A 27,912-nucleotide genomic window follows, 5' to 3' on the forward strand; every position below is an offset into this window, starting at 1 on the left:
ATCATTATCACAACACCTAACGAGCTTTTAATATAAGAAAAAACTATAATAGATAGATAATTCATTGTTTATTCTTCTACTATGTATTAACACATAATTGCAATATGGATTTGCATATTGTAAAAAACAAAATTCAATCATGTACTTTTATTGGAGACTAGCAGGGACGGATCCAGGATCCAACTTCAGTAGGGACAAAATAATATAAATATATAAATAAATTAGTTAAGATTCAAAAAGTTCAAAAATTATAAGTTTCTTGTATAAAGCTCAAAATTTCACATGTTTTATAAAAAGTCGCTCCACAAAAAAAATCGTATATAAGACTTCATATATTAAAAACGTTGTAAGATCTTCTCATTATCAACACTTTCAAATATCTTTTTTTCAATATAAGTAATCAAATAATCATTTAACCAATCATCCATAATTTGATTATGTAACCGACTTTTAACCAATTTCATCATTAAAGATATTCTCTCTACTAATGCAATGGCCACTGGTAAAATTAATGCTAATTTTACAAGTAAAAAGACTAAAGGATATACCATAACCTTATTTACCTCCACCAATATTTGAGCAAGATCATTGATTCCTTTTAGCTTCAAAAATTCTTCACAAAATCTCATGTCAAAAATGTAAGTTTCAGGGTGCTCCAAGCTCAGCCATAAAGAAGTCAAATGGATAAAATTGAGTAAGATGAATCAACTTTTGCTTATCAAAAGTATAATAAGACTCACTTGGATTCAAACATGAAATGCAAAGAAGCAACTATGTGTTTACCTCAGTAAAATGATTATTAAGCTTTTGAAGTTACATGTCAATTGTTGTATATAACAACTCAGCTTCGTAATGATACAAGTTTGTTAATTGTTAAGTATTATGCCTTGATCGACCGCGAATGATAAACATATCAACTATTTTTGGAATATCAATGTTATATCTTTCATAAAATGAAGAAATGTCATTAACTAAAGATTCTCATCCTCTATCCTTCATCATTTGAAGTCGTTGTTTTGAAACTTTAACCAAAGACATTGCATTTATGATATCTTGATCTTTCTTTTTTTACAATGCTTGAGATAATCCATTTATAACTCTTAGTATATTTTTCATCAAATGCAAATTGTAAAGAAATTCATAGGATTATACCAAGTCAAGAAGTGCATAAGCTTCGTCTCTTTGCTTTGAATTTACACTAATTTCAACAATGACTTCAAGCATATCAATAACGGAGGCAAAAAAACATAATTAGATTTACCAAAGATCCATAATATGAGTTCCAATGTGTATCATTGGCTCTTCAAAGCATAGTTTCTTAATGTAAACCTCGACCACTTAAAATGTCACCATCATTAAGTGCTTCAACTATCTTGTTATATAACTTTTCACGAAAAAGATCTATTCTCTTGCATTAAGCTCCCACAACATTTGTCAAACTAGAAACCATATTGAATAACAAAGCAATATGAACATGGGTTTTTGCCACACCAACAAGAGCTAGTTACAATTGATGGGAAAAACAATGAATATAATATGTGGATGGATTATCCTTCATTATCAAAGCTTTCAAGCCATGAAATTCAACTTGTATGTTACTAGCTCCATCATAGCCATGTCCAAGTAGATGTGATATACTAAGCCTATGTTTGGAAAACAATGCTTCAATTGTCTCTTTAAGCGATAGAGCGATTGTGTTCTTAATATGCACAATACCAATAAAGCATTCAATAACACATCCCTTCACATCTACACAACGTTGAACAACAACCATTTTCTCTTTAACTAATACATCACGAGACACATCAATTAAGATAACAAAGAACTCATGACCAAGATCATTTAAGATGATATTGGTGGTTTCTATTATAGCAGCACATACAATAACTTTTTGAATGTTATAAGCTATAATTTTTAGATTATCAGGAAATTTGTCTAAAACAACATCTGTAATTCCTTGATTATGTTCAGCAAGAAATCGTAGAAGCTTAATAAAGTTTCATTGATTCTTTGAGTTCTTAGATTCATCACAACCACGAAAAGCTAGTTCTTGACACAAAAGAAAGCAAATACAATCAACAGTTGCAGTCAACCGAGTTCGATAATATCTTCAAGATTGATTTGAAGTTCCAACATAAGCAACTTTAATATGTTGCCTTTGATTCATCAAATCGTGGCATTTCCTCCCAGTTTGGTTGTGAGCACTATTAGGATCTCCAACATGAATCTTGAATGTTTTTTTATCCTTTCAATTCTTAAATCTCATGCCAACAAAATAATCACCACTTGCTTGATTTTCCATATCCGACCTATAGAGATAACAACATAAGAAAAATAATGAATCGTCATCCTTATTATACTCTAACCAATAACTATGCTCCTTAAACCAAATTGAGACAAATCGTCGATATATAATCCCAATCTTTCTTTATGAAAAATTATAATTATAAGGTTAACACAAACCTTTTTACAAGTAGGATCTTTAAACTTTGTCTCTATCATTGGGATGATATTCAGAAAATTTCTTTCTTAACCCCGGATCTAGAGGAAGATCATCTAAATTGAGTTCCATGTAAGTTGTTTTTGATAAAGTGTCTCCATTATTTATAACATTAACATCATTAGCAATGGGTGTATCCTCAACATTTTGCTTTTTTTAATGACAAACTTATCCATGACTAAATAAAATAATCTAATTAGAACATAATAAAAAACCTGAAAATACACATATACTGAAATACATCAAAACATCCCTAAACCATTTTCACACCATCCTAACATCACAAACATTCATTTTGTACATCACAACCTAGCACATAATCATAAATTATTTACATTGTCAATTTTTCATGGTCCTTTTTTTAAGTTATATTGAAAATTAAACTACAACAAAAAAAACATAATTAAGTCCATTTTAATCCTCATCAATACAAAAACACATACTAAATACACATAACTAACAAACATTTATCTTATTTCCAAAAGTTCTCATTTCTCCCCTCTTAAATGGTTGGCTTTACTTTCACCATAAATACCAATTTTTCTTCTTGAATTATGCTTTATTTAGAGTCATTTATATTATACTACATCCCAAGAACATCACATTTTCACAATTTAACATTTAATAAACCTAATTTAAGATTTAAGATTTTTTACATAAACTTTATTAATCTTTACTTAAACTTGTACAATCGAGTTTATAACGTCTTACACGATAATGATATAAACTTTGAATGTTAACAAGTGAAAGTTTTCTACTCCTCTTTTTTCTCTTTAATAACATGAGTTTCCTCTCTCTACTCCCTTTCCCTCACTTAATATTAAAAAAAAAGATATTATTTTAGTTTTTTTAAGTCAAATTATGTTTTAATTGGTCACCCGAGTTGCCTTTGAATTCACCAAATCAATTGAGTCATGTCAAGCCAATTCTCACACGTTCAATTTATAGCTTGATCTGGATAAATAGTTGGGTTAAGAGGTTTCAAGGTTAACTTGTTAGGTCAGGTTCAATGATACTATTAAAGAGTTTTCCATGACTTGAATATTTTTTATTTTAAAAAAAAATATCACTTAATTTTTTTTATAAAAAATAAAATCAGAACAACATCATCTTAATTTTTATTAATTAAATCAAGTTTTGATTGGATTATCTTATATATGTTATAAATTCACGCCTGTAATTTAAAAAAAATGCTAATAAAATTGTTACCGACACATATGCAAGCAACAAAACTAATTTTATCTATTTAAGTTATTATTATTATTTTAATTTTAGTGTTTACCGTTAAATTATTTTGTTGAGTGGTAATGTATCCTTATTTTGTGATAAGTGACAAAAAAGGGGCTCCAATATAAACAAAAATTATGAAAGAGAATTGCATGTTGAGTGTACAATTTTCTTTATTTTTATTTGAGTGTCTCACCTTTTTCGTTATTTTGTTTTTAGTCCTTTTGACTCTTGAAGACTGGCAGCAAAGCAGCATCTCTTGTGGAATTTTTCCACCCAAAACATTGCTTATGTAAGATTGGTGTTAAAAAAAAAAATCTGCTCATCAGTAATGTTTATATTATCTGATTTAACATGTTAAAATTAAATAATATAAATATTATTGATAATAATAGATAAAAAAAATAAAGAAATAAATATTACAAGTCAAGTGATGGGTTAAAATTTTTGAAACTCAATTAACCTGAAATGACCGCTCTATACCATATATTTCTTTATCTTTATATTTAATAGTATGTAGATTGATTTTTTATTTTTATTTTATTTAATATTTTTTCAATTTTAGTGGATTTCTTATTAAATTTCTATACAACATAAAAGAGCTATTTTTTATTTTTTGCTTGATGGGAAGGGGAAGATAAACAGAATTTAATGGTGGTGTAATTTATGATAATTAGACATAACATTAAGGGTGTAGTCTATGCTATAGGTCCGTTGTTAAATACAAACCCATGAAAATTAGCAATGTAATTTTAAGCCTAATTCAATGGATATCTATAATATCTACAAAAAATCTAGCCCAACCCACTCGAATCCAAGAAAAATTAAATGAATCGGGTTTATAATTTGTAAAATATTAGAAGTTGGGTTTAGTGTGTGTTTGGCATTGCGGCCAAAACATTATTTGTCAAAAATCTAATAAATGTTTTTTTTACTTAAAATTAATTTTTTTTAGTGTTTTTAGATCATTTTAATGTGATGATGTCAAAAATAAATTTTAAAAAATAAAAAATATATTTTAATACATTTCTAAATAAAAAATATTTTGTAATCTGTCCCAACATGACCCTACCGCAGTTTAATATGATTATGGGTACAAATTTGATCTAATTATATCCATCAATACGCCTTACATCAGCTTCCGTATTATATATATATATATAACTGAAAATCATGATAAATCTCTAAAATAATTGAGAAACATGCCTGCTTTATCGCCTTCATCTCCATATGGTCTATTCCAAGAAAGCAACCCAAAGCTGCTTCATATAAAGACCAAGAAAACAACTATAAACTTGCTTGAGAATCAGCTCCAAGATGGCTTGTTAAAGAATCACCAGACAACATCATTATCAGATAGATATGTATTCATCAAACAACGTTCCATGGAGGGTTTCTGGTGGTCCTTTTACCACAGAAGACCGTATGCTATTCGAGGGTAGTGTCTTCTGTAATGGAGTTATTCACTGGCTCAATATTTCAAGTGGTTCTTCTTTATGTTTCGATGTTGACGGAGAACAGCTTAAGCAAATGCCAATGCCTCCGATTCCTCAAATCGATGATGGTATGGAACAGAGAAATGTTAGGTATTTCGGAGAATCTCGGGGGCGCTTGCTTCTTGTTGAGATTCATGGCCCTCCCCCTCAAGCTAACACACAACTTGATGTTTATGAGATGAGGGCAGACTACTCCGGATGGTTTGTGAAGCACCACATCGATCTTAATGCAATTGCTGGTGCATTTCCAGAGATGATTATGAGCTCATCTCTGGAATTTTGGGAGTTGACTAGTTATGCTTTTGAGATACTGGCTTTTGTTAGGGGAGAAAGTGACGAGGACTCATTTTCAGTGCTGCTGCACATACCAGGCAAAGTGATACCCTATGACTTCAAGGAAAAGAACTTCGTAATGTTCAATGTTTATCAGTATGTTGAGAGTCTTGCCTGTGTTTGACGTTGTTTCTGTTAGCGAAGCTCAGTTGTTTAATTTTGGCTATGTTTGTTTGATTCTGACGTGATGAATTTGAGTTCCATTTTCACATTTTATTTCTTGTTTTGATTTTTTGAGCTCTGGTAAATTTTTAATGATTCAAGTGGTCAAAATAAAATGCCTAACCGAGCCCAAGAAAAAAACAAAAGAGAGAGAGAGAAAAAAGAAAGCTCGAGCGGAATCCAAGAAAGAAAGAGGAGAGAGAGATGTCGTCAAAGTGCTATCAAAGCCTCACTGACCAATGAGGAGGTGCAACTCGTCGAGATGGAGCCGGCCAACGCCACCAAGAAAGGCTACTATCGGACAAAGGTACCTTTCTTCACGCGCTAGACAATTTTCTTGCCCTTTTCATTTCAGTTTCTAAATCTTTGCCAAACTAAACCCAATAAAGAAGACGAGAAGGAAAGGAAAGAGAGAAGAATGGCCCAAAGAGAAAGAAAAAAGAAAAGGTGGCCAACAAGCGCACTTACTCTTTTCGTGATGGGCAAATTTTAGATTAGACATGTTATTTTCTTCCTGTACATTGCTAACCGGAAATGGCCCTGAGAATGGAAGTGTTTCGCCTGTATTTATTTACGAAGATGATGGACCATCAGCTTTCATAGTAAATAATAAATATCATAGGACGCATATATTCAATTCAAGCAAAGCACGCAAGAAGAAGTCCAGGTGGCATTTATGGATGGTGACGCTAGTTGGGAAATATTTCAAGGTTCATTAGAACATATGCAAACATCAAAGTCCAGACCAGGGCTTAAGTTTACTTGTTACCAAGTTGGATGAGCAGTGGTCCACCTACAGCTGAGAAAGTGCCGCACCATGTTAAAGAACTGGTCCGATGGCCCAGAGCGATGGATGATGTGGGAAAGCACAGACGGCCATTGACCAAAAGTGCCATTATTATCAAGTAGTTGAAATTGCATTATGAAATTAAAGCTGAGTTATTGCCTGACTCAACCAGAAAGTGATCTCTCAATTTCTCATGGTTTAGACCAATCAATATTCAAAAGCTACCCACCACAATTCAATGCCAGCTAACAGGAAATGCTATCAAAGGAGAGGCACAGAAAAAGAAACGTGAAATGATAATTGATTTTCTATACAAATTTCCCACGTCAATTTTGGTTTAATATACATGTAACCATGTGAGCAATACTGGGTTAATCAAGTAGTAGAGCAAGAGTAAAGCATCTAACTAGCCCAAAGCATCAGTATCTTTCATGTGCTGCCACTGTTTCTTGTCCAAGGAATAGGGCAGAGAGTAAATGTTTAGCTACCTCTCCACAGAATTGTAAAAGTGCCTCGTTGCATTGCAAATTTAAGATGAACTTACCATTGGATTCTGGAGAGGTTTGCAGGTACAATTGATGGGGTAGTGGAAATAAGCATGACACTTTTGCTGTTGATATGTGGCCCTTTCTCGTAAACATATATGCATCCACATAACAAAGCGGGGGACCATATCAGATTCATAATCTTGTGTCGCTGGTGCTTTTTAGCAACAAAGTAGTCTCGGAATCCGACAAAGCCAATCACCAATTCCACATTTCTTGTCTGATGGCTGGAATGTGCAAGACTTTGCTTCAAGTTAGAATTCCTGCTTCAAACTTTCTCCACCACAAAAGATAGCATCGCAATTCACAAAACCCCACTTCTTGTTATGTGCTGTAGCTGAAATTGTCGACTTTTTTGCTTGAGGTGGACATCCATTTCAACTTTTCCCACGCACGTTACGACGATATCATCCTTGTCATCAACTTTGTCATAACCATTGAACAAGATCTTGAAAGAAATGAAAATGTAAAAATTTTAGCCCGAAATCAACTGCACAGTGCCCTGCCACCAAAACCCTGTTCAATTTTTGAAAGATGTTATTGTCTTCCAATTTCTTCAAGTTTCCAAAGGACTTGCTTGATGTTTGGTCGAAGAGAAGGCGAAGGAGAACAACAGGCCATAGCCAGCTGAAAGTATTTGAGTACACATTCTTCAGTTACAGGTCTTTCATTATCATCGCCATTGCTAAAGTATGTCTGGATGGTATAAATCAGCAATTCTCCGATCAAGGACTGCATTTCGCATGAACGTTGGCAGATAAAAATCCTCATCAGCGGTTGGATTCTCATTGATCGGTTCCTTCCCTGAGAGTAATTCAAGCAGAATTATTCCAAGACTATATATATCAGTCTCCAAAGTGACCTCTTTCATTTTGATAAGTTCAGGAGCTTTATATCCCTCAGCTGCAGAAGCTTCAAGCATTTCCTGGCCAGCAGTAAGATTCAAGAGGAGATGAAGGCCAAAGTCGGAGATACACGGATGGAAATTGCGATCCAACAATATATTCTTTGACTTGAGATTCCCATGAATTACTGGCTTCTGCAATCCAGCGTGAAGATGATCCAATCCTTTGGCTATTCCAATAGATATCTTATAAATGACGGTCCATTTGTGAAACTCAGACTTCCCATCTGCCAAAAAAACACAGAGTTGGTCCATTGAAGCTAAACATTTTGCAGGCCAAAAGTACGAAAATGACAGGATTTTACTTGAAACAGCTAGAAAAAATATGGTTGTACAAGCTGAAAAATGGCGAGCATTATCGCAGGCAAGGCTAGATGACAAAGGTAGGTGTCGACAGCAACAAATTAGGCAGCATTTAAACCATAATTAGCTGGCAATGTGCCCAAGAAGAGATCTAGAATGTATCCTAAATATTTTTAACAAGATCTAAAAGGAATTTGATGGTGCTGAATCAAGAGAACATTTCAGCAGAAAACTAAAAGACTGGAACTATGGAGTAATGAATATAAAGCAGAAATTGCAAATTCCAATAATAGACTATCAAGTCCATGTATTTTTCTAAATAAAACTTGCAGAAGAACACACAACAAACTTACCTCTAATGAAATCAGACAGGTTGCCACGCCTGAGAAATGGATGAACAAGGAGCTTTTCACCTCTAGGCCCTGCATAGAACCCCAAAAGAGGCACTAAATTGGGATGTCTAATGCACCCCAGCAACTGAACCACATCACCAAAATCTTCAACCCTTGCTGTACAAATTGGCCTCAAGAACCTAAGCAACCTCACACAGTTACTCCTCTGCAACAAGGCCTTGTACAAAGTACCATAGTTGGATTTCCCTATAACTTCTCCTGGTGCATCAAGAATGTCACTTATTGTTAAGTCTTGACCACCTTGAAAAGTCACCAGGTCCTCTGTCGTCTCAGCCCCATGATCTCCATGCTTCTCCTCAGTGTTTTCTATGTCATTACACGTCTTTCTTTCTGCCTTTCTTTTAAAGAAAACAAAAACTACAGCTACAACAACGAACAAGAAAATAGCTAAAGTTAGCCCTACCACAAGTTTTAGCCCCTGCCTGGTATGAGACATTGTGATAAAACTAGCAAGTATATGTTAAAGAGCAGAGAAAGAAGATCTGGGAAGCAGAGAGATTGAAAGAGAGGACAAGAAGATGAAGATAGAATTGAACTTTGCTGTGGAAGTGTGGAACCCAAGATTTATTATGTGAAAAGAAGTAAGAGAAAGAGAAGAAAAGGGCTAAACTAGAATGAAAATGGGTTTTGGCTTTGCCTTTGGATCAAGATTAAAAGAGGCACTTGTGTACTGTATCTGTACAAGTACTTGAGGAGGAAGAGAAATGGTGGAAATGTAAGCTCTGCTGTTACAGAAGTAAATCTAATGAGAGAGAGTCAGCCAGATCTAGGCTAGCCATGTGATGTTTTATCTGTGTTGTAGCGGTGAAGGTCTGCCCTTTCAATTATACCATTGTGTATGGATTTTTCATTTCATAATGACAGGCTTTAATTTCATTATTCTATTTTATTTCTTCCTTTTTCTTTTCCTGGAAAAGTCTAAATAGTTTTTTTCCCAATAGTACATTGTAGAAAAAAAATTCTCAAACTGGTAAAGTGATAAAAATAATTTGTAAACTAGTCAAATGTACAGATTTTATATTCACATCTCATATGATTTTATTTTTATGTGTGACAGAGCATAAGTATATTAGAAATTTTGTTGTTGATGCGTGTATTATAGGCACCGCGAGTGTTTAGGAGTATGATTGTGATTGTTTTTTAAAATATTTTTTACTCAGAAATGTATCAAAATAATATATTTTTTATTTTTAAAAATTATTTTTAACATCAGCGCATCAAAATGATCTAAAAACATAAAAAATTAATTTAAAGTAAAGAAAAAAATAATAAAATTTTAAATTTTTTCAAAAATATTTTTGAAACATAAAAACAAACAAACCTTTAAAATGAAGATATTATTGATTTTAAGTGACGTGTATAAATTACCTTCAACTTTAAAGTTGTTTTTTTTTTGTTAATAATTCATATCTTCAAGATTTTTTCAATTATACTTTGATATCAGAACTTAATATGTTTTAGCATCTTATTTGTTTTTTTTATCTCTCTTTTATTTCGGTTGTTGTGCTAGCTTATTTATTTTTATTTCTTCTCTACCTACTTAATATGGTCCCTCAATTTTTATATTTAGTTAATTTTAGTTCCATCATTATATAATTAAACAAATTTTGCTAAAAAGTACTGGAATAATCTTCTATTTTTTTTTTATAAAAAAGAGTCATTTTTTCCCAAATTAAATAAAAATAAGTTTAATCTTTTTTATATTAAAAAAACAACAAATAAAATGATAATAATAATGAGACTAAATTTAGCTAAATACAAAAACTAGGAACCCAATACATTTCGAGTGGAGAAGAAAGAAGAAAAAATGTTCAAATTATAACCAAAAAAAAAAATGCCCGTGTGGTATTTTTGTGTATGAAGTTGTGCAAGTTAAACCTGTACAGTTTAGAAATTATTTTTATAATTATTCTCTAGTTTGGAAAAAAAATTCTCCACACTGCTATTGCTGGAAAACACTCAGAGTCCAGAATACATATGAACAATATAAATGATCATTAAAACCATTGAATTTAAATAAAAGAAGAAAATAAGTTGTTTTGATAATCATCAACATCGAGTGAATCGAGATCTAACCAAGAAATCTTTCTCTTGACGAACACAAAAAATAATTAAATAAATAAGTTTGAACGGGAAAATAACCAGCCAGAGGAATGAAGACTGTGAAAAGATGACAATTAGCGGTAAAGCTGGGAGTTTCCTTGATTGAAGGTCATGGGTTTGACTTCCAATTTTGTTTCTGGAATAATGCTTTTGATTCAACCAGTTTATGACTTGTGGTAGAACACACCTTCAATAAGCATCTTTAGTTACATCCTGTTTGTTTTTATGTTTCAAAAATAATTTAAAAAAAATAATTTTTTTTACTTTAAATTAATATTTTTTTGATGTTTTTAGATAATTTTGATGGGTTGATGTTAAAAATAATATTTAAAAATTAAAAATATATATATTATTTTAACGTGTTTTAGAATAAAAAATACTTTAAAAAATAACTGTTATCGCACTCTCAAACATGAAAATATATTTTTCTAGGCAGGTGAGATCTCGGAGGCAATCATCCTATAAAAACATAAACATGAATGTAACATGATTTCTCACCATCCGATTAATCTCAAATTTAATCATGGCATCGAAATCAAACCCTCGTGTTATACATCGTAGAGCTTCTTAAAAATAAACAAACCAATCATGTCCCTGCACGTTAGAGAAAAATAAAGCATAAATATAACGTTTTTGTCATTGCAGTTTGATAAATTTAATTTTTATTTTATAATCTATAATTTCTTCTTAATCAAGATTTTAATAAAAAAAATTTCAATTAAACCATGATATATATTAATTAATTAAATTTATAATTAAGATAAAAGAAAGAACGTTCCACACCTCGTAAACAATCTACGAGAGTTGGTTGAGAAAAAGAATGTAAATCAACGGCGGAGATTGATGAGTTTGGTGGTAAGGTAGGCCCCACAGAAAACACTGAAGCTCTAATTTGATGCTCTTGATCATCAAATTTGTGGGACCTACATATGGGCCCACACAGTTCTTTTTAACAATTTTGCTCCAATCTCTCTCTCTCTCGCCCTCTACTTTATAAAAATCATAAATCAAAAGATACCATCAAATATGAACCGTTTATACTTTATACTACAATAAAAATTCATAAAGATTTTATTTCTATCATAATTAAATTAAGAAACATGAGTCAAACTTTGATCGTGGAGCATTGAATTTAAAGGTTTAACTCCTAAAATCAATTAAAAATTAGATATAATATTTTAGATCTAGAAATTATGTTTGACCCTCTTGCTCTTAGCATATTCCACATTAATTGATTGAGAAATCTCACCTAATTCGGCTATGTATCTTATAACAATCATGCGATATTATTCATTCTTTTTAAAATAAAATTGTCATTTTCATTTGGTGGAAAACATAATTAAAATATAGTAAGCATGCGTCTCTTCTATATATCCGAAGGGAATTGTGAGTTAATTAAACCTCACCCGTCGTGCTTGTGTTCATCCTAAATGACAAGAGAGTTATTGCAAGGTATGGCTTTCATTAGCTTAAAAAGATGTTTTTGTTAGGTGTAATATGTGATAGGACATGCAAGTATACTTACGTGGATGTTGATTTTTTTATTTTTTATTTTTGTATATATTTGTCTAAAATATTGGTTTTTAGTTGGAATCCATCTAGAAAAGCTATATGCCAACAAAGGAGAAAAACAAATTTGGAAAGAGTAAATATTTATCCCCAAACTATCTCCAAGTAAATTTTTTTTTATGATCTTAGAGGCAAAAATATTAATGAGAGCATAGTTTTGAAACCCGGCCTAGCGGATTGACTCGGGACCTGGTCGACCCGGAGTCGGGTTAGAAAAAAACATAGGGGAAGGAAAAACCCGGCAAGACCCGGTTAAAAACCCGATTGCGACCCGTTGACTTTTGTTTTTTTTTTTTTACTAAAACGACGTCATTTTGATTTTAAAAAAAAATGACCGGAACGATCCAGTGACCCGGTCAAAACCTGGGACCTAGGCCTTAGACCGGGCCGGCCACCGGATCGGATCTGAAAACTATGAATAAGAATAATAATGCTCGATAAATAGAGGACCCAATTGGGAAAATTAGTTTTGTTTATGAACACAACTGAGAGGAGGTGATAATTGGAATAAATACATCGATTTTCCTATGATAATTGAAGGGGGGAAAAAAACAAGGGGATTTTTTTAGTAAGAAAATAATTGATTTTTGGGGATTTAATAATTGGATTCGTGGAAAGTGATATTATTAAATAGAAGGAAATAGCTGTTACTGTGGTTTGGAAAGCACATTATATTTTATATGGACAATTGGACATACCGACGAACTCAATTCTATCTCCAAAAACAAGTAGTAATAACCACTCAATCAACTTTACGTGTTGTCTAATTTATTTATTTGATCAATAATGTCGTGTGATCAACCTCAGAACATCAAAGAATAAAACATGCCACACGAGGCCACGAGCCCACCACCAAACACAGACAAGGGGAATAAAAAATAATTTATTTTTATAAAACCCGCCCAGGATTAGAGACTCAACTAATATATGATCTAGATCGATTCAAGTTTTAAAAAATAAATTAAAAATCTAACTTGATCTAATTAAAAATCCAGGTTATCTTGTTATTCATGCAATTCAATTAATTTATGTTTTTTTAAAAAAAAAATTGATCAAAACAATGCATTCCCACTCAATTCTGACTAATTCTCTGACCCGTAACTTAAGCTTTGTCGCGAGCCAAAACCCGGATCACTTAGAGGAAGACATATTTGTTTTCAACCGAGCCATGATAAATTTTTAGAACAGAAGCCAGGTTGCAATTATAATGCATTTCCACTTGTAGTCAGTAGCAATAAGTGGAAGCTGTGAATCTGCTTGGCTTTGAGTGTTATATGTGGGGGGAGGGGGGGAATAACTATCCTTTCTTGAAAGAAAAAATAATAATTTCATGGACTAGTAAAAAGTTTAGCCTATCATAATTATATAGTTATTATACAACTACTGTGTGGAATCATGCAATTGGTGGCCTCAACCTTCTATTATCATTGAAGTAGTAATCTCAAACGGCAAGGAGATCATGAAAAAAACTAGAGGTGAAAATTGAAAAAATAATAATTGAAAAAATTGAATCATGAAAAAAAAACCGATCAGAATATTTAAAAAAAATCGGTTTGATTTCAGAAACCTGAAATCAAAAAACCAAACCGAACCGAAAAGAATCCATCAGAAAGTCCAAAAAAACCCTAAAAAACAATATAATTTTTATTTTTTAATATAAAATTACTAAAATCGAACCGAAACTGGTAGGTAGGAACCAGTTTCGGTTCAGTTTTGTTTTTTTATATATATTTTACAAAATTTCGGTGTAGTTGTTTTTATAGGTAAAAACCGAACCGAACCGAAAATGATCACTCCTAGAAAAAACCATAGTTATTGAATCTTGTATAATTTGATAAATTGACCCGAGAAATATAGGACTTGAAGCTTCATTTGGATCGGATTTCTAATTAAATTGAACAAGATATTGACATAGATAAATTTGTTTATCTCGATCAATCTTTTAATAACTTAATTGAACCATTCAAATCTAACCAATTAAATACCAAAAAAATAATAAAAATAAATGATCCGAGTTTACCGATACCTTAAACCCTTTTTGAGGTCGCTCTTCAAATATTGTTAATACTTTGGTATTGTGGTAGCTGTTGTGGTTGTGGTTTGAAAAAAATTATTTTATAAAAAGTACTTTTGGTTGAGGTTGATTTGGTATTTATACATGTTTGGTTAAAACTGTGGTTGAAATTGAGGTTGAACAAAAAATAGTTTAATGTGTTTGGTTAATAATGCTTTTGAAATTGAGGTTATAAAATAATTTTAAAAATATATATATTAATATTGATGGTTTTTAATTTAAATATTGTAGATTTAACTATTATTATTACATTATGAAATAAATAATACTTTATATAAAATATTTCTTATTGGTCCATTAAACTATTTACATTTCCATCACTTATGAAATACATCCGACAAGGACTACAGTTTTTTTGGTTTCTTAAGCACGCAACAACATCAGGTAAAATATAATCAGTAACAAAATTGGGATTGCGATCAAATTCTACAAATGCTACGTCATCAAGCGATCTCTATCTTATTTATGTAGTGTCATTGAATAATGTTAAACACTAGTTTTTCGAATAAAACACAATTAAAAAATAAAAAATAATTTTTATTTTTTATTTTACTGAGTCAGACCCAGTTCAATGCATTTTGAGCTTTGGACTGGACCCGGTCCGGCCGGAACAGCATGCTACACTGTTCATCTTGCGCAGTGTTCATAGAATGAATTAATTAGCATGAACAGTGTAGCATGCTATTTAAAATTATATGAGTGCGCAAGAAGTATGAGAGAGGCAGGAACGCAACGAGAAGAATGAAATTTTAGCTTCAACAAAACAGCGTTTTCAACGCAGATAATTGTAGGACCCACATATAAAAATAACGGCTGATTTTATAACCAAACACTTCAATGCAATTGTTACACAATAAACACAGCCACAAACGTTTAGCCAAACGGCTCTTAATCTTAGCTATCTTACCAAGGGGTGGGTCTACGCATTGACCTACATGATAGCATCTTGAAATGTATTCATAATTTTATAAAATATATTGATATTAAAAATAATTTTTTAAAAATAAAATAATTATTATTTTAATATATTTATAAATAAAAAATAATTATTATTACATTTATGGAACAAGAAGAGACTAGTCTATACCACCACCATCATCATCCCATTGATAAGAGTCAGGAAGCCTCTATTTTCGGCCATAAATGACACAATCTAATTGTAAGTCTGGCTTTTGGTTGATAATGACCGTGAAAAGCAAGCATATCCGTTGGTTACTAATCGCAGACCTAAGAGCTGGGTCTCGAAGTGCAGATGGGGTACCAAACAGTGCTCCTCTTCAATAATACAGTTGAAAATTAAGACTCTTTAATGGCTTCTTCGGCTCTATATTTAGCTTCAAAAAATATAAAAATATATATATTTTTTCAAGCCAAACATTGAGAAGATTCCTCCTTGTATTCCCTCGAGCACAGAAAAGTGTTGCGAATATTAACTTATAATTCTTAAGAACTTGAAAAAATCTATATGAAATATGATTAATTACAGAAAATATATATAGAAAGGAAGCAGCGCTTCATATTAGCATGGAAGCCGACCTCCCTCTTCACCATTTGATTGCATCTTGCTACTACAGATCTTCGATGGAAAGAATCCATGAGATAAAATTAAAAAATAAATAAATATTGCGCTATATTATTAGTAAAAAATCAAAATATAAATAGCTAGAAGCAAAAAAAAAAGAAAAAAAAGAGAGGAGCTAGATTAGAAACAATGATGATATAATCACGAGCATGTTCTCCTATAATTAAGCATTGCTGATCTTATTTATCGACAGGCTTAAACATCTATTAGCGGTAACGTATGTATTCTTAAGATCGTTAACACTAGAATTGAAAGGAGAAATAAAATAAGATTTATTAAGAAAATCCTATTTTGTCCAAATTTTCTTCTTTATTAGCATTGATTATGCAGAATAACAATTAAATAAAATGCATAGTTATAAAACCGATTTATTTGAACTTTTTTTTATTTTATCAAAACCACATAATTCCAATGAATTTTGCTTCAAACTAGTCTTTTTTTTTACAAAAAAAAAAACCCAAGACATCATTTCAAGGTTAACCCACCGATCTATATATCAACCCACCCAGATTTGACCCGGGCTGACTCCCGGGTTGGTTCTTATATGTTATGGCTAAGAGGCTTATCCGTAACAGTAGTGGCATTCGCGTAGTAGCATCATAAATTACAAAGTAAAAGAGAATTTAAAAGTCATTACAATTCACAGCATCAGATTCTTGCATATTATACAGTTACTTATACAGGGCACAATGATTTTAGAAGAATTTTGGCCATGTCAAAGAATATAATACATAGGATTCGGAAGCTTGAAGGAGCGATTTGACATGAAGGATCCCAATAAATCACTCCATTGATCTCCGGAGTTTCCGAGAATCCTAAATCCCTCTTTCACCATCTCGCTTCTCTTATCCGACTTGAATATTGTTGCCAATTTCCCATGATCCTCAGATCCCCTGATGAACACAAAGAAGAAGACTTCATTAGGCTATAGGCAAAAGCACAGTAATTAACTCGAGTTATTACAGAGCCAACGCTAAAAAGTAGTGCATGCTTGTTCGTCGTGATGGAAATTTCAACGTGTCTCGTGATTTAAACGAAGAACAGGAAAAGGAGGAGAATTAATATGAAAATGTCAAGCTATCAGTACGGAAATCTCTATGATGAGTCATCGAAGGTACTTCATCCTTCTCTGTTTGTCGTTGATGATTAAACATGAAAAAATCATGCACATGCACAATCATTATTTCAAGTTCCTAGCAGAAAACAAAACACTGATGAAGGTCACATGGATAATAATTGTAATGGGAGTCTCTGCTATGTAGCTCACTGTTCATATATAAAGTTGCCAGTTCATTAGCCTAAGATTAACCCACAGAATTTGGCGCCTTTACCAGTTAGTGAACTACATTAGCCCTAGAAATGACAAAAAGGCAGCCTGGATCATATAATTCACAATTTTAGGCTTGTTGGTTTGCTTCAAAAGTGGTTTCTTGTTTTCAGACAAGCATGCAATCCAGATCTTTTAAAGCACATTGCAATCCATACTCTTTTGTAAGAGTATAACTTGAGTGTTCTCGCAAAAGAGATTCATTTTTCATTATTATCCCTGGATATGTTGCGAGATTTCTCCTCCAATATATAATGGATTGCTAACATGGCCTCCCTTGTAAAGATTCAATCCTTCCATAAACAATCAATCCACAAATACATATGCATCGGTGTGCTAGTCGAAAAACTATAACATATGAACAAACTGGCAGAAAACGGCATAGTGAGGCAACATTCATATCCATTTTCACTTATAGCACATACATACCAATCAAAGTTTCCGTACTGGCAGAAAACGGCATAGTGAGGCAACATTCATATCCATTTTCACTTATAGCACATACATACCAATCAAAGTTTCCGTACTGGCAGTCACAAAAGGCCTCCATACTCACCTCAAAATAAGCTTATCCCAATTCTGAAACCCTGCATTGATCAAGTTCTCCTCTGTCACGCTCCTTTGCGTCTCGCTGCGTCCAGTCAGCAAGAAAACCTTGAAGCCCAGATCCATGACCTCCTTATAGAGCTTCAAACTCGGCTCCAGAGCAGGTGCGATAGCCTTGTCAACCCATTTATTAAACTCCGCTGGATCAAATATCTCCAAGCTGGAAAAGCACACCACAAGAACTATTTTCTTAGAAAACTCTACATTAGTTAACTATTTGTTTCAAGAAAAAAACCCCATAACAGAGAATCAAAACAAGATGAATAAAAAAGCTACTAATCCAATCAACCTGACCCTTACTAGTTACACCTAGTCTGGATCCTAAGGTGCCACCAATAAATCGAAAGAAAATTTCTTAAAAATCAAGTGCTCTACCATATTCAGTATCCAAACACTAATTGTATCGATTAGACCTCATTCATTTTTTAGATGTATTGCTTTCTCAAGTCCTACACAATCCAAATTCAAACAGAATTCCATAAAATTATCCAAAAATTCAAGTCATTCATGTTTATACAACTTTCTCAACATCCAAACAAGTACTCGACAACACTAAACCAAAAATCCAAAACCCAAAAAAGAAAAGAAAAATAAAAGGAAACTTACCCGTAACCATGATCAGCATAATAAGGCAGATGAGAAAGCAAAGTCTCATCAACATCAAAAACCCAAATATCTTTCCCATCACCACTCAATTTCAAACTCTTTGCATAAACCCCAGATTCATTAGACACCCTTTCTAAATCCAAACTATAAGCTCTTCCAAGCATGTAATCTTTCACATACTCTCCACACTCCAGGGGAACTGTTTTCCATGGATTCAAATTATTAGCTTCAACACCAAATCTCCAGCTTGTACATTGCAATTTGACTTCATTGTCAACTTCCCTCAACTGGGTTGTTTCTAAAATCAAGGGTCTTGGAAGAATGTGAGGATTGAATTGCTCATTGCATAAAACAAGAGAAAAAAAGAAAACAAAAAGGAAAAGTCTTGGTAAAATCATTGCTGGATTTGATCAAATCAAGAAAAAACAATTTGAAGGGCTGTTTTATGAAATATAATTGGATTTATAAACAGTGAAAAGTCTGATTCGTTTGAGGAGTTGAATTGATGGTCTGTTTTGGGTTTAGCTTCTGAAACATAAAGTTGATGTCTTTTCCTTTTCTTTTCTTAAGGTTTTGTTTGGAGATAAGGAAAAAGATTGCTTCTTTTTGGATAGAAGGTAAGGGGGAAAAAGCTGTGGAGCAAAAGGAAACCCAACAGGAACAGTAATCTCTCAGAATTTTGGTTGGTCGGTGGCGTGAGGGAGGAAGACAGCTTTGTTGGCTTTTGAATATTCGGGTTTTTGCAGTTTTCGAAGGTTTTTTATATTGTTTTCTTGGTTGCTGGATGTGGAGGGAAAGGTAGGGGAAGCCAATGAGTTTTGGTTTTATGTGATGTGGCGTTGCTTACGTGGCTGTGTGTGATTGGGTAGAATACGAAAAGCACGGGACCTATTTAATGAAGAATTTAATATTGTCGGAGAACTTCTCCCGGCTGCGGTTCATCCACATTTCCAAACCAATATTTAATATCTATAGTTTATTATAAATAATTAATTATTCTTTATAGTTTCATAAACTATGTATTTAATCCTTTGATTGTGGATCCATTCATAACTTAATCCTTTTCATTATTTTCATTCATTTTTTTTTTGCATTTTTTAATAAACATGAAAAAAACATCAATTTAATATTTTTTATAATAAAATTGAATTTCAACCGCAAACCAAACATATTCTTACTCCTTAATTGTTAGTAATCGTTCCAAAATTCAAGATATTGAAGAATAAGATTAATGTATTGGATAATTGATTAATCTCTTACTTCGAGAAATGTGATATGTTTTTTCTAGCTACGATATCTAACGACTTGATATGAAAAGCTTAGGTGGTTGGTAGTAGCATGTGATGCCTGATAAACCATGATAACTGACAGCTAGTATTCGTAAAAGGTCTCATTCGAAGGACGTGAAACCCTTCTAATGGTAAAGTCAATAATTTTATAGAGAAAGAAAGTACGATGATATTTTAAAAAGATAGACTTTGAAATTATTAAGAATGAAGAGATGGTGAACCTTAAGTTTGAAGGATTTATGGTGTACTTATAATCTATTAATCATGTTTCTTTTTATGGAAATGAAGGGTTAATGTATAATTTTATTTTTGTGATATTTTAAGTTATATTTTACTAAAAATAATACATATTTTATCAATAAAAAAACTTTAAAAGACTCGTATAGAGTACAGGAAAAATTCTACATGGATCCAATTTATTTTACATTACCCTAAAAAATTAGATGCTGACACGTACAACACCTCAATTAAATGGACGGTCCATCAAGCCTGTAAGTCCTTATAGTGAAGGCCTACCAATTATAAAGCATATAAAGTTTTTACTTCGTACCTTCAACAAGAAAGCTCATGGCAATAAGAGGAAGGCAAGCTGATTGTGATGTGTTTGGTTGCAAAGATGTTTTAAGAGAGAGGCCATTCTTGGTGTAGAGAGGCAGCCGAAGCTAAATGGTTGGAAGATGAACACAAGAAGAAGGAATTGCCTGGAATCAAAATGATGCTTTTGGTTATCATCGCAGCCACACCGGCATTCCCAACCATCCCTGGATCGTCATTAAAGCGGTGGTGCCTCAATCTTCCTCCAAATTCTGTCCAAAATTGGCGTGAGATGCAAAATAAGTTCCATCAACGGCTGTACAGAAGTGAGCCAGATTTTGAGAACGATGATTGTTGCGGCATTTACAAGAGCTTGGTATCAATGTCGAACCGCATCCTTCACCAATTACATTCAAGAATCCTTATCGATTGACCATTTTTCACAAATATCATATTGATTTACATTGTTTCCGGAGAGGGTTCTATGGAGTCAGTCGACAATTGAACACATAACCCAGTTTTCAATTTAGAGTGGGAAGGCCGTACCCGATTATCATAGCTGTCAAACCCAATCCATAATAGACTCAGAAATCCATAATGGACTCAGAAAAAGCATGGGTCGCTGTGTTATCAAGTTAACCCGTTGATTTGTTTTTCTTGGTGTTGATGCAGACTCGATTAGGTCCACTAAATCACTAAAAACCTAGTTGAGTGTTCAGCTAGAAATTCAATCCGAATTCTGAATTTCTCCAATCAACCCATCATACCACAAGATTGATCATTTATGTGATGCAAGAAGATTTTTAATGAAATTTTTTTTCTTGGTTATTATTATTTCCTATTTAATTCAGTAAAATATTTTCATTTATGGTGTTTAATTTTTTTTCTAATTTTTTTTTTTAAAATCAAATATTAAGATTGATCATTTTATTTTTCTTTTTTAGCTCACAAATCCCTAAAATAACTATATTTTGAACTGCTTTATTTTGCATGCTTGTAAATATTTAAGCTTGGATATAATAAAACAAGATTGGCATATGATCCATTAATTGTTGCTATGGCCAAAGTGAAATAATCAAATAATATTACACTTTCAATATCCTTATTAACAGCTTGCAGCAAACTACTATCAAAACAACTCAAATAGCTGCACGCATTGTCGTTGCAGTCTGAATTTTACGTGCAACTGTGGTAACTTATGTATATACCTACGTTGCTCTAAATCAGAAGCTCTACCGATGACATTTACATGCGAAACAAATGGTTTTTTCAAAGGGATTCTAAAAGCAATCATTCTGTGCTAACCTGAAGAACGAATGTGGAGGGTGTCGGATGGGGTTTTGGACTTCCACTCCATTATAGCAGATAGAAGCGTGTAGCTGGGTAAGAGATCCTTATTTGGCAATGGCAAATTCGTCATTGGTGACTTGTCATTCTCTTCAAGCCACTTCTGTATTGCTTTGCGGTCGTAAGTGTAACCGTCCGCCGCAACGCAGGGATCATCCATTAAATCCTGTAAAAGAAACAACATAAGACTAGCCATTCTGCACACTGTTTCCCGTGTCAATCTCTTCTGTTTTTACTTGAATAATAAGCATGTGGGAACATATACCTTAAGTATTGGGCAGATTAAGTGCTTAGGAGGTGTCAATTGTAGACTGGAAACTGACTCTTGGGCCCTACGAGCAACCTTCTTCAATCTCTCCAATGCAGGAAGTACTACATCTTTCAGATCAGGCCGGTCTTTGCGTCGCATCTCTGTACAGCTTAGTCCCAATATAGCCAATTCTTTTGTCTCTTCCAATGGCCAGTTCCCGGCCTCTGAATCTAAAATCTCCACCAAATGACCCTCCTCCATTGCTGTTTCCATCACATGTGCTAATGCTATAGCTGGTTTTGCAGTCAGCAACTGCAAAATTATCATCCCAAAAGCATAAGCATCGGATTTTGGAGAAATCACCCCAGTTCTTTGATACTCGGGATCTATGTAGCATAATGTCCCAACAGGTCCTGTGTTTTTGTACATGGTGGATAAAGAAGAAACATCTGAACAAAGCATTGTTGAAAGGCCAACATCACCAATCTTGCTCACAAAGTTATGATCAAGTAAGATGTTGGCTGGTTTCAGATCACGGTGAATAATTGGCTTTGGCTTGGAGCTGTGAAGAAAAACAAGTGCCGAGGCTATTTCCCAAGCAATTCGATACCTCTCAAACCATGGGATAGGGGGTGTATTGTTCACCCTCTGCAGTCTATCCTCCAGGCTCCCATTCTTCATATACTCATAAACAAGGCAACCATGATCAGGACAAGCGCCAAGAAGAATGAGCAAGTGTGGATGGTGAATTTTACTCAGGATCTCAAGCTGAAATCAATAGGAAGCACAGTAAGTATTTACTTGAATTATCGGTCAAGTACAATCATAAAGAGTGAATTCCCAAGCGTATAACAGGGAAGCTGAAACTAAAAGATGTTTGTGCATGCCATTTGGCAAAACAAATTGCCTTGTTTTGCAGGTGACGAGGTGGACATGCCTCCAAAATACATTGACTAAACTTTCAGGGAAAAAAAAAAAAAGATGGTTAGCACTAAAATGCTTATTAATGAAACATTTTAAAATGTAGATTTGTTCGAGTATTTGTGAAGTTTACAGTTTTAATTAATCTCAACAACTTGCATACCTCCTGCTGGAATTGCTTAGAATTTTTGTCCTCTTTTGAATGAAGAACTTTCACTGCTGTGGTTGTATGGTGCAAATTACATTTATAAACAGTTCCGTATGCTCCCATTCCAATCTTAAGCTCTTCTGAGAACGATAAGGTACCAGAAACAATCTCTTCCCATGTGATCTCCTGGTATTGCTGTACAGAACCAGCAATAGCTTTCTCAAGCTTTTCCTTTTCTTTGGCGTCGTGCATGGCTTTAATTTCTGCTTCATTCCTTTGTGAAGCTTCTCTTTTGGCACACTCCCTTAGACATTCAGCTTTCTGGATTGCAGCTTCACATCTTCCCCTCTCTTGCCTTGCCAGTTCCCAGGCTTTTTCCTCTTCATGTTTTATTTCCTGGAGTCTTGTTGCTTCTTCCAACCGACGTTTATGAAGATCATTCAACTGAGAAAAATAGTAGCTCAAGCTCATTAATCTAAATAAATAAATTAAAAAAGGATAGAATTGATTTGCAACTGTAGAAACAGAACAGATCTCAGTGGAATTCTTATAGGAAGTCATTATTGATTAGACTATGGCCAAGGTCAATTCTTTGACAAGAGCTCAATGAGTTTTTCTTTAGAATTCTGATAGCTTCTGAAGATATTGTCAATACTGTAGCAGTCATTTTGTCAGGAAGACTATAGTAGAAGAGAAATAATATGAACAGCCAAAAAAAATTAGTGGTCACCCATTTACGCTAACTAAATTTGGTAGATGTTGCTGAAATTACATCAGCAATTGGCTAGCAGAATCATCACAGAAAGAAACCAATACATTTACTCATACTAACCTTTCGAGAAGCATCAAATGTCTCACTTCGAGCTACTGCGTATATTCCTCGAGCATGTCTTAGTTCAATCCTCAGCTTTTCTAGCTCAAAGTTGATATTTGCCTGCATGAAAGATTGCAAAGGAAAACATAAGGTGGGGTGGGGCATTTAGATCTCACATTCACCTCCGAGTACCACACCAAAGGCTACAAGTCTACAACCATATTGTCATTGCTGAAGCACTGGCACACAACTGAACTGTTGCTTCAAAAGAGGAGTACTTTTTTATGATCAACATGTGAGCTTTTCTAATGAATATAGCACATTCTCCTGAAACATCAGTTCTTTAATAACAACATATATTTGGCAGAGACTATTCTAGTAGTGCAGATTTTCAAGAAATTTATGGTGCTGTACAGATTTCAATAAGCTTGCATGAAGAAGTTGAACCTTTATATTTACACACAGTTCTGTATAATTATGATAGAATGTCAAAGCTATTTTAAATAGAAGATTTCACTACTAGCAGGTGAGGATTTTGCAAATAAATGATGCCAAAGAACACCTCAAATAAATGTCTTGCAAGCACCAGAGGACCGAAACAAAAAAAAATGCAAAACTACCTGGCTGTCAGATGAGGAACAATCTGTAAGCACATCTGAGGTTGAAGCTTGATCAGATCTCCATGACGGGTGATCAGTTGACAAGCTTTTGAAGCTAGAACTCTGAGTGACTGGGTGTTCTATTTCTGAAATACTCGGACAAGAACTCCCTATAACCTTTTCTTCAAAATCCAGAGACAGGCTTCTTGACGGATTTGTCTCACAGGAACTTGTTCTGGTATAAAGAAAGCCCTGGTTTATTGATGAAAGAGCTTGAAATCGCTGAACTGGCAGGGATGGAGATTGGAAATGAGAGAATGGAGAAACTGAGTTGGAACCTGCATATTCAAGAAACAGAGGAAGAGATGGATTAAAAACTTGTTTCTACACAATTTTCTGGACAAATTTTGCAGCGCGGACAGTCCTAGGCTTGGACAGTAGAAACCACAAGGCAAGGGTAGTGCTAAGTCCATGAGACGAACTCATATGTCAGTTATTCTCCACAAATTACACATTCATGCTTGTGGTCATAAGTGGATGGACCTCAAATCTTCACTACAACTGTAGATTACCTGTTTGAGAGCTCGAAGTAGAACTTGATGAGGAGTTAGTAGCACGACTGGTGATACTGACACCATCTCTAAAGCTTCCACTTGTCTCTAAATCAGATGGACGAATAGATAGCAATTTTCCTTTTGAAACAGCATAGACTGTGCAAGTATTTGGAGCGCAAACCGAGATTCTTGAGGACAGATTATTTCCCTTATGTTTCCTGAAAAGATTATCATGCTAATAAGTAACAAGTGCATGTGAAAAAAATAAAAAGCTATATAAGAGCATCCGAGGCCCGGATCATTTTCTCTAATCAAGTCACCAGTGATCCAAATTATTATTCAAGCTAATAGGTATTCTTGATATCCTAGAATATGGATCGATTTATTAGTTTGTCAAGCATTCATGTTTAGATAACAAACATCCGATAACTTAATGTCACTTCTGAAACCATGGGCATACCTTGTAAACATGCGACGAGAAGCTGCTCCTATAACAAGTTTATTGATATTGCACTTGGCAACCTCCTCCGCAATTGCCTTCGCCACATCATCCAATTCAGTTAACACAATATCTACTTGCACCTGTGTTGAAATTGAAGTGCATTTTAAGGTCAGCATTCCCAGGATCACTTCATGAACTTTATTTGACTACAAACAGTCTTGCATGGAACAAGACTGACCTTTTTCCTGGTACAAATACTCTTGAAAGGGAGAAGCATTTGGAGTGTCTGCCACTCCTTTTCCTTCTTATAAGCTGCTGCTACATCATCTCGTACTTGTGATATAGGAATAAAATTCCCCACTGGCATGTAAACAAAATCAGATGGCAAGAGAAGAGAGTTTGGTTTTCATTAATAATATCAAGCTTCTTGATGATTGAAAGCATTATTTTTTCAAATTTGTTAAATTGTGTTCTCCTTTTGAAAATAACCATCAAATGCAACACCGGCATTGTCTTCCCCTATATTTCAATACCAACATAATAATCTTTCATAAACCAGATCTACAAGCATTTTGGTGAAGAAACTAGAATCAAACAACAATTAGTAAGCAGGCATTTCTGCAAGTAATTTTAGAGAGGAGCTGCTTACTTGGCGTAGGGACTGCTGTGATCTTTGGGCAAACATGTAATAACTTGAATGCAACCTTTCCCTGAGGCATGAACTTCTCCAATGCCCATTGCACCAAGTACTTGCTGCTTCCTTTTCCATCTATAGCTATCCCAACAGTTAGAGGAGGTGAAGGAGGCAAACCAAGAACATGTTCCTCTTCAATTATCTCACTTTGCTCCATCATAACCATCTGTGCCAGCAAAAGAATGACCGCAACAACTCGTGTTAGCCCCACAAGCATGTCAAAATCCAAGAACAGTAAGAGATCTTCATAAGTCAATAGTATTTGAAAGACGCAAGGAAAAAGGCAATCACTTCTCTTTTGTTGGAATCAGAAATTAAAGCGTCATGCTTTTAATAACAACAAACGCAAAAAAGGGATTCAATGTAAGAGATCTAACACTGCAATTCTACTTCCTTTTATTCCAAAGAAACCATAAACAGTATCTATTCAGAATCAGATTATAAGAATCTAGAAAGTGAAAACCAAGAAAGTTAATTCAGATAAGACACAAGGGGGATAACATGCATCAGAATTGCTGGTGCTTCCTCCTTGGTCCTATATGTCAATAAGTTACTTGTCCCCTCCACATCTTGTCTTAATTCAGTTCCCTTGAAATTAACAGTGCCATTGTAAAATCTCCAAACCTAAATTCCATGAACAATCCTCACACATCAAATAAGAGAAATTTCATTTCAGGAGTCATAACAACAACCAGAGAAACAAGGACCTGCAAAAATCTCTCAGACATCAAACACTTACATATGAAGAGTTTCTTCTTTTAGACTCCAAACAAAAAGAAAAACTCTCAAAAACCCAGAAACATATACACAAGCAAATTACTAGAGGAACTGTCAAAACAAGAAACGGCGAGAAACTTACATGCATGCGTGCATACCAACAGTTTAAAGCACCAAGCTTTGATCTTTCTTGACTCTTTTGAGAAATAAAGAGAAACCCACCATTTCAATCTCTCTAACAAAACAATTCAAACTTCGGTCTTGGAGGCAGCATGTACCTGAAGTAGAAGAATTTTAAAAAAGACCAAACCTTTATTAGCTTAGGAGAGAGTAGGTGACCTCAAACAACCTAGGCTACCCCATAACAAGTACACCTTGTTTTTTTTTTTTTTTTGTGTAAAATCAGAGGCAACTTGGCCGTGAGGCATTTACTTATCCCTGAGAAAGACCTTCGTTCTTGGTTCTATCAACAGTTTTTTTGAAGTAGACTTTGACAATACAAATAATCACAAGTTGTAAAAGATCAATTTGTTTAATGCTTCTGTTTTTTTATAGTAGACGAAAGATTGTTTAACTTTGACTGTCTTATTTAGGAGACATCAAATCGATTGTCGAGATGTGCAGTGAATCTTTTTCCTTTGGGTAACTGATGATTAATCATCATTAACCACCATTACTGTTTTGTCTGAAGAGGAGAGGACCCATCTTGAATACAATCAAGGAATTTTTGAAAAGATTTTTCTAGAAGGATGAACACTTGTGCTTGCAACCACTGTAAATCTTCTCACGCTTTGAATAGTCATGTGTCTATTGCAACTACTTTCAACACGAGAAGTAAGAGGTTGCTAGGAAACTCCCTGGAATTTTACTACAATTCAATTGTTTTGGACTCTATAATTTAATTGCCATGAACTTGGCTTGCTATTCTTGATGCATTGATTGGATGATGAAAGATAGAGTACATGATGAGATTTCTTGCAACCTTAGTGGGGCTCCATTTAAAGAACTTCACTAGAATTGCATGAGTATTTGGAACTGTTTTAATCGTGTTTTTAAAAATTAATTT

General features: G+C 33.8%; 4 protein-coding genes across 7 annotated transcripts; 1 reads left to right on the forward strand and 3 right to left on the reverse strand.

Moving 5' to 3' along the window:
- Positions 1–5,089: 5,089 nt before the first annotated feature.
- LOC18098398 (F-box protein At5g07610) lies at positions 5,090–5,680 on the forward strand. The gene has a single exon (XM_006385057.3). The coding sequence runs from the start codon at positions 5,090–5,092 to the stop codon at positions 5,678–5,680; it is 591 nt and encodes a 196-aa protein (XP_006385119.1).
- A 1,102-nt stretch (positions 5,681–6,782) lies between these two features.
- On the reverse strand, positions 6,783–9,492 carry LOC18098399 (putative kinase-like protein TMKL1). The gene is given in 3 exon segments (XM_006385058.3): positions 6,783–7,738; positions 7,740–8,181; positions 8,611–9,492. Coding segments are annotated over 3 exon segments (1,089 nt in total). The 5' UTR covers positions 9,107–9,492; the 3' UTR covers positions 6,783–7,587.
- A 7,068-nt stretch (positions 9,493–16,560) lies between these two features.
- On the reverse strand, positions 16,561–19,328 carry LOC18098400 (acid phosphatase 1). Its single transcript, XM_006385059.3, has 3 exons — positions 18,538–19,328; positions 17,882–18,091; positions 16,561–16,891 (listed from the first exon to the last, which is right to left on the reverse strand). The coding sequence occupies exons 1-3, from the start codon at positions 18,933–18,935 to the stop codon at positions 16,714–16,716; spliced, it is 786 nt and encodes a 261-aa protein (XP_006385121.1). The 5' UTR covers positions 18,936–19,328; the 3' UTR covers positions 16,561–16,713.
- A 2,049-nt stretch (positions 19,329–21,377) lies between these two features.
- LOC18098401 (U-box domain-containing protein 35) lies at positions 21,378–27,625 on the reverse strand. 4 transcript variants are annotated; one of them, XM_024599955.2, is made up of 11 exons: positions 26,989–27,625; positions 26,421–26,753; positions 26,085–26,295; positions 25,674–25,795; positions 25,454–25,575; positions 25,012–25,211; positions 24,461–24,777; positions 23,859–23,960; positions 23,042–23,470; positions 21,973–22,725; positions 21,378–21,873 (listed from the first exon to the last, which is right to left on the reverse strand). In XM_024599955.2, exons 3-11 carry the CDS (start codon positions 26,293–26,295, stop codon positions 21,661–21,663), a joined length of 2,469 nt encoding a protein of 822 aa, XP_024455723.1. In that variant the 5' UTR covers positions 26,421–26,753; positions 26,989–27,625; the 3' UTR covers positions 21,378–21,660. The 4 variants fall into 4 exon arrangements, with proteins under 4 accessions (XP_024455723.1, XP_052308456.1, XP_024455722.1 ...); XM_052452496.1 differs by having other exon boundaries at positions 26,421–26,836; XM_024599954.2 differs by lacking the exon at positions 26,421–26,753 and having other exon boundaries at positions 27,005–27,624.
- Between the last annotated feature and the right edge of the window lie 287 nt (positions 27,626–27,912).

This window comes from Populus trichocarpa, chromosome 4, assembly GCF_000002775.5.
Source record: "Populus trichocarpa isolate Nisqually-1 chromosome 4, P.trichocarpa_v4.1, whole genome shotgun sequence".
Classification (NCBI taxonomy): domain Eukaryota; kingdom Viridiplantae; phylum Streptophyta; class Magnoliopsida; order Malpighiales; family Salicaceae; genus Populus; species Populus trichocarpa.

Coding starts and splice junctions, on each gene's coding strand:
- LOC18098401 (XM_006385060.3), bottom strand. Junction 25,796..26,084: donor CACAGCAGTCCCTACGCCAA/GTAAGCAGCTCC, acceptor TTTACATGCCAG/TGGGGAATTTTATTCCTATA. Junction 21,874..21,972: donor TAATCTGCCCAATACTTAAG/GTATATGTTCCC, acceptor TTTCTTTTACAG/GATTTAATGGATGATCCCTG.
- LOC18098398 (XM_006385057.3), top strand. CDS start 5,090: ATGTATTCATCAAACAACGTTCCATGGAGGGTTTCTGGTGGTCCTTTT.
- LOC18098400 (XM_006385059.3), bottom strand. CDS start 18,935: ATGATTTTACCAAGACTTTTCCTTTTTGTTTTCTTTTTTTCTCTTGTT. Junction 18,092..18,537: donor TATGCTGATCATGGTTACGG/GTAAGTTTCCTT, acceptor GTGCTTTTCCAG/CTTGGAGATATTTGATCCAG. Junction 16,892..17,881: donor TGGGATAAGCTTATTTTGAG/GTGAGTATGGAG, acceptor TGTGTTCATCAG/GGGATCTGAGGATCATGGGA.